The sequence below is a fragment of the Perca fluviatilis genome, chromosome 8, assembly GCF_010015445.1.
Source record: "Perca fluviatilis chromosome 8, GENO_Pfluv_1.0, whole genome shotgun sequence".
Classification (NCBI taxonomy): Eukaryota; Metazoa; Chordata; class Actinopteri; order Perciformes; family Percidae; genus Perca; species Perca fluviatilis.
This window is the reverse complement of record NC_053119.1, coordinates 41,764,294-41,771,454: the sequence shown is the minus strand read 5'-3', so window position 1 is coordinate 41,771,454 and position 7,161 is coordinate 41,764,294. Positions and strand designations below refer to the sequence as shown.

The 7,161-nt window shown below is 44.2% G+C and overlaps 1 protein-coding gene across 1 annotated transcript; it reads right to left on the bottom strand.

Moving 5' to 3' along the window:
* Positions 1-1,740: 1,740 nt before the first annotated feature.
* Positions 1,741-3,679, bottom strand: foxl1 (forkhead box L1). The gene has a single exon (XM_039807579.1). The coding sequence runs from the start codon at positions 3,516-3,518 to the stop codon at positions 2,385-2,387; it is 1,134 nt and encodes a 377-aa protein (XP_039663513.1). The 5' UTR covers positions 3,519-3,679; the 3' UTR covers positions 1,741-2,384.
* Between the last annotated feature and the right edge of the window lie 3,482 nt (positions 3,680-7,161).

Below are 7,161 nucleotides of genomic sequence, written 5' to 3'. Positions count from 1 at the left end.
AGAGCAAGCAGTGCGACAGTGGCGAGGAAAAACTCCCTCTTGGGAAGAAACCTGGGACAGACCCAGGCTCTTGGTAGGCGGTGTCTGACGAGCGGTTGGGGGGTGTGATGAACAGTGGCGATAGTAGTCACATTAATAATGGAACAGTGACTGGATGTAGCGGGAAGCTGCAGGGTTCAGCAGGACGCAGCATGACATTGCAGGGCATCGCTGAGCTCAGCAGGGAGTGCAGCAGGACCACGGCGACAGCTGCAACCAGGGTCTTGGTGCCAACGTTCTCCAAGGAAATACGCTGGGGGAAAAACATAAGGACTCCGGGGAGTAAACTCCCCAGAAGCTAGGATTAGTAACAAGCATTTCTGGGACGGGCTGCACACAAATAGTAATAGTAATAGTAACAGTAATAGAAACAGTAATAGAAAGGGAGAGGAGAGAGCAGCTCAGTGTGTCAAAGGAAGGAAGTCCCCCGGCAGTCTAGGACTATAACAGCGTAACTATAACAGGTAACTAAGAGAGACAGGTCATAAGGAGAGGTAGCTTTTTCGGGCTTAGAACTCTCCCCCTGCCGGATCTGGCTTGGCTGGCCTGCCTCCCTCTACTTTGTTATGTATTATTAATCTAACAATTATGAAGAGAAGCAGTTGGGCCAGTTAGGTGAACACTGCAACTCCTCACTCCCTAACTATAAGCTTTATCAAATAGGAGAGTTTTAAGTTCATTCTTGAATGAGGTGACAGTTTCTGCCCCCCGAACCCAGATCGGGAGCTGGTTCCATAGGAGAGGAGCCTGATAACTGAAGGCTCTAGCTCCCATTCTACTTTTAGAGACTCTAGGTACCACCAGTAACTCTGCATTCTGGGAATGCAGCCATCAGTAATGGTTTAATACCAGGACCTCTCCTAAGTGGAATGCAGCCATCAGTAATGGGTCTGAATACACCTGTGCTGTTCCTACTATGACGTGTCAACATGTCTGCCGTGAAAAAGGTCTATAATAAAAACATATTTGCACATCCTTTTGGACGGTTATTATCTCCATATCTGTGTCTGTAGCGTTGGAAGAGCTCGAGCAGATAATACATACAGCGGACCCGGTGCAGCTGGGACGGGTTCCTGCGGAAGCTCTCCGCTGCGATGTCACGCTGCTCCTGCCCCTGTAAGGGTACTCATGTGCACATAAATCAGAAGTGCCGGTACTGAGTACTGGTGAGTACTGGTCCATTTTAGGCAACGTTTTAGACTAGAATGAAATTCTCCTTCACAGTGGCTTCATCATGAGTCTAAATGTTGCTTAGGGGTCGTCAGTTTTTTGGAGTCATGTTAATTGAATGATTGCTGATATTGGATTTGTTTGTAATCCTTGTCTGTGTTTCCTTATTTAATGATGCATCTTACTATCAATTGGAAGTTGATGCTGGCGAGAAAATAATGTTAGCATCCTGGATTACTCCCTGATCTCTTCATCCACTCACTTTGGATACATAATGTATTTTGAATAATGGGATGCAGGACAGCAAACCTGAAAGTCCTCTACAGTTGAGGCCTGGCAATACTCAATGAACATCATTATCTTTATATCTCAGAAGTAAAAAAATAAATAAAAAAAATAAAGGCATAGGCCTATGTATGTAATCTGTTTCTTTTTGTTATAAAAAAAAGAAAAATCTTTAGATGGCATTTCGTTCACATATAGCAACAATCTTCTATTTTACCCACAATTGTAAATAAATCATGCTGTCACTTTATTACCAAACTAATCTTTATTTTGCACATGGAATTCAGAGCAGAGTGGAATGTAAAATAGCATTTGGTTACATTATTGAGTACTAAACTTACTTGAGTACTAATATTTTTTTTTTTATATATATATATATATATATATATATATTGTGTGGCATCTCTAGAGTTCATAGGCTTCACAGGCCCAGCCATGACTTTCAAGATTCTTCCCTGAACTACTACATAACATATTTACTCTCAAGGTTTTCATCATCATGAATGGAGAGAGAAACACTTTATATATGAGCTTTGCCTTAATATTCACACGACAATGACAACATCCGTTTATATTTTTACCTTTTGGTTTTGTGAAGCATGATATTGCGCAGCCATAGACTTACTTTGAGGAGCAACAGTTATGGGAATAATAGCCACAAACAACAAGCACTGACAATTACGCATGGGTAAACATGATTTTAAAAGACTCCCTGCTGTTGTTTGTCATTGTCTGAATATTTCTGTATAAGATGAGGATGACAAAGGTCCTGAAAAGAGCAGAACATTACGATGTCTCGTAGTAAATCATCAAGCAAAGCTAATTACAGAGGTCACACTTCCACGCATCCGTGCGTAAATACATTAAAGTCTTGAAATTCATAGTTGTACTCATTTAAAATGCAGTACTTTGTCGGGGTATGCGAGTGACAGGTAAGAGCAATAGGGGAATCCCATCTGGTACAACTGATGCGGCCGAGTACCGAGCACCACGGACGAGCTGAACTCGGAGTTTGAGCGCTCTGCGCATGTCTCCGTTGACAAACCGAGGACGCTGCTGCGCATTTCGTCTTCACTTTTCGACAAGATGCTCTCGATGCTAAAAGCTTTCGATTTATCCCTGCTCGGTACATTTCCTTTCGGCCTGTCCCGCGCGAGTGCAGCCAAGTTTGTGTTTCCTGCGCAGCTGACGGCGCAGAGCGGACCTCTCTCTTTTTCTCTACCGCTGAACGCTGACCTTCTCTCCTCTGGCTCCCGGTGGTCCATGCACAGCGGAGTATGTCTCAGAGCGGGACATGTAGGCTGGGGGCCGTCACGCATCCTCCCGAGGGTGTCTTGGTTAGGGGACACTTTAGGTCTCTGTATGGAGGGATTTTGCGACAGTTCCGCGTGGTTAAACTGGACGAGAACCGCTTGTGCGTCACCTTGTGTCTCCATCCTCTTCGCATCCTGCCTCGCTGGTTCCTCTGCCCCGGAGTCAGTATGATGGCTCAGAGAGGATTGAGGGTCCATGGTTGGGCCCGGGCCCTTCGTGCGCTTGTGTCCGCGGGCTTTGGAGTCCAGAGCGTCCTGCTGGCTCTTCGTCTTCCTCTTCCTCCGACGGTAGTTGCCGTTCTCAAACATATCCAGACACTTGGTGTCCAGGGTCCAGTAGCTGCCTTTGCCGGGCCGGCCCTTCTCTCTGGGCACCTTGATGAAGCAGTCATTCAGGGAGAGGTTGTGGCGGATGGAGTTCTGCCAGCCCTGCTTGTTGTCGTGATAAAAGGGGAAGCGCTCCATGATGAACTGGTAGATGCCGCTGAGCGTTGCGCGCTGCTCCGGTGCGCTCTTGATGGCCATGGCGATGAGCGCGATGTAGCTGTAGGGCGGCTTCTGCGGAGGCTCCTGGCGGGCCGGCATGAAGCTCAGGGCAGCAGGCACGACCCCTCCGCTGTCCCCTCCGTACAAGTAGATGAGCGGGGGGCCGGAGAAGCTCAGAGCCGATGGCACTCCGAGAGACGGCAGACGGCCGTGGTAGAGAGTCATTACGCCGGGGAAGCTGTTCTGTGTCCCGGGGAAAGTTAAGCCTGCTCCCGGAGCTCCTCTCCGCCACTGACTGACTCCCCAGCCTCATGAGGGCCCCCAGAAAAATGTTAATAATTGTTGTACGTTTGCTATGTTATGTTGACTTTGCACTGGGAAATAAATTGTCCATCATAAACAGTCGGCGGTGTTCTCAGCCCACCCACATTAATTAAAATTTCATTGCGCTGAAACTCCCTCATGCCCCCCCACCCTCCGCGCCCAACAACCAATGAGGTGCCGGGTTATTCCCTCATCTGTTTATAGAATTAGTCGCTTGATAAGTCTGCCCACCCAGGTCGAATCAAGCTGTGTTTATTTGGAAAAATTTCCGGGCACCCAATACATAAACGCACTGATGTGCTGTTTGAAATATCACGTCCACCCCTGACGCTGAGAGTTGCTCACACAGAGAGAACAAGCAAACAGTGCCGAGTCCTTTCTGGGAGTTGCTCGAATGAAAAGAAAGTGTATAAAAGGGAAAAAAAACTTAAACAGTTTCTTTTAATTCGTGTCAGGCCCACACCACGTTTTTCTTCAAAGATCTGAGGACACAGTAAATGATGGATGACTGACAAGATATTATCACAGTAACACTGGGACAACTACTACAGTCTAAATCTTCATTTCCCTTGAATTATTATTATTATAAGAAATGTCTGATGGTGCACATCATATGGAAATTTGGTGAAATCAACTAATCATCAATTTGATATAATACATAAGTCACCTTAAAATCAAAATCATTTTCAGACCAATTTCAGAACTATTATTGCTGACAGTCTTGCAACTTGAAATAATGAGTTTAATAAATGTCCTGCTGAGTGTTCACTAAAACAAAATCATTTTCTAAGGATCTATGATGAATACATTAGCATACTTCCCAGCATGCATTGTTTGACAGTTAAAACTCTCAGGAAAGCCTTCTTTTTTCCACTCTGAATAGTTACAGTACATGATGGAAACCCTTATAGAGTCACATTTGTTTCCTCTGATAAGAGATGAAGGTTGGTATCTCAGTCCATTAACTATTTTATTAATTGTTTGCTCACATTTTAAGATATCAAACCATACAAAATTAGACTAAAAAAACAACTATTTATCAGCAATTGTGCATTGTAAAATCCCCACCTCCCTCTGAGATCTCTATCTGCCGATGAAAGCCCCAAGATGTGGCTGACAGCTCCGGAAAAACTAAAACAAAGTAAGTGGTCTTTGTGATCAGATTTGTTTTGTAGAACTAGTCAGGGTGGAATTTAAATCTCTTTAGTTCCCATCTGGTTCAAATACAAAATATACAAACATAACAAGGTCACATATTTCATAAATACTCTAAGTATGATACAAGACACCCGTTTCCATTCCTTTTAGTGCAATTTGGTTTAATTATTCATAGTATCCATATCTTCTTCCTTTATTTGTGATCCTTTGTGTCTCAGTGCAATTTGTATTTGGTGTAGGCATTTATTTAAATATAAATATAAAATAAATAATATATTAAATATAAATCTGACCATTTTGATGTAGTAAAGCTTATTTTCATCTGCAGTCCCACCCCTGGGTGGGTTACAATTAAAACATACACACAATGACAGGGCAGCACTAAACTAACAGGCTAATACACATAATACAAAATAACAGAGCAACACACACACACACACACACACACACACACACACACACTCACACACACACACACACACACACACACACACACACACACACACACTCTCACACACACACTCACACACTCTCACACACACACACACACACACACACACACACACACACACCATATCCTTCTGTGCCTTCATGGGCTCTCCTTTCCTGTGTCCATTCCACCATGGTCCCACTATCCACTATTCCGTTACTCTGTCCATTTATCCTTTTCTTCCTTCACCATACTATTTCACCACCTCCTTCCTTTCTTTCCATGTATTCAAATTCCTTCCATTCCATTCCTTCTTTCGTTTCAGTCTCCTAAAGATATTTGTGTCCATTTCTTTAAGTTGTGTCCATTTTATTCCTTCCATTTTATATCTCGTGTTGGTCTTTCCTTCCTGTCCACAAACTGTCTACTACATTTCCTGCATTCTCTGTCCATCTGTCTTCCTTCATGTGCCTTTTCTACATCCACCTTCTCCACATGTGTTCGTTGTCCGTCTACTTTCTTTCTGGGGTTATCCTTCCTTTGGCTCCTCTTTATCCATACTCCATCTGTCCATATTGTCTCTGGTCACCTACCTTTGGTCCTCCGTTCCTCCATGGTCTCGTGACCTGGGGTTGTGTGTGTATCACTGGGGATGTTCTATGTGTGCTGTGTCTGTGTTTCCTCCGTCTCGTCCTCTGTCCTTTCCGTGGCTGTGTTGGTCCTGTCGGCCTTCCTGGTCTCCGGTTGGTCCCTCCGTTCCTTGTCGGTCGTTTCTTCGGTTTCCTTCCTGTTCCTGTCTTTCCGTGTCTGTCTGGATCGGTGGTCGGTTCCGTGTTGTCCTGTGTCTGGTGTGCCTGGTCTTCTATGTGGGTGTGTCGTGGGATTCCAGTCGTGTTGGTCCCTGGTTGTCCATTTATGTCCGTTCCTTCCTGTGTGTATCTGTGTTTCATTCCGGTTGGTCATTCATTATATCCTCCGTCCTTGTAAGTGTCTTCCTTTCCTTCGGCAAGTCCTGCCTTCCGGCCACGGCCACTGCTGTCCACTTTCCTTCTTAAGACTGTCTGTGGTCGTTGGTCGGTCGATTCCTGGTGGTTCTTTTGTGTGTCTTCTGTTCTGGATCTCGGTCCTGGGGTTGTCCAGTGGCTGTGTGTGGTTCCTCCGGTCTTCCATACTGTCTCGGCTGGATCAGCTCACACACACACACACACACACACACACACACACACACACACACACACACACACACACACACACACACACACACACACACACACACACACACACACACACACACACACACACACACACACACACACACACACACACATATTATATTATTTCTATGTGGGCCTCTGTGTCTGTCTTCCACTGTAGTCCACTGTCCTTGTTCCTCCATGCATTTATTACAATCGTTCTGTCCAGCCATGGTCGGTGTCTGTCATATGTCATGCACATGTGTGTGTGTCTGTCATATCATGTATGCACGTATGCATGCACGTGTCTGTGTATGTATGTGTATGTATGTATGTATGTATGTATGTGTGCACACACATGCATGCACGTATGTGTGTCCACGTGCACATGCATGCACGTGTATGTGTGTATGTGTAATGCACATGCATGCAGTATGTGTATGTGCATGTGTGTGTGTGTGCCACATGTGTGTGTGTGTGTGTGTGTGTATGTGTGTGTGCGTATGTGTGTGTGCACGTATGTGTGTGTGTGTGCATGTGTGTGTGTGTGTGTGTGTCATGTGCATGTGTGTATATACATATATATATATACACAACATACACTATACCACAATACATATATACATACATACACACATATATATATATACATACACTATATATATATATATATATATACATATATATATATACATATATATATATATATACATATACATATATATATATATATATATATATATATATACACATACATATATAT

What these genes read in the sequence shown, in the direction of transcription:
- foxl1 (XM_039807579.1), bottom strand. Translation starts at nt 3,518, where the DNA reads ATGACTCTCTACCACGGCCGTCTGCCGTCTCTCGGAGTGCCATCGGCT.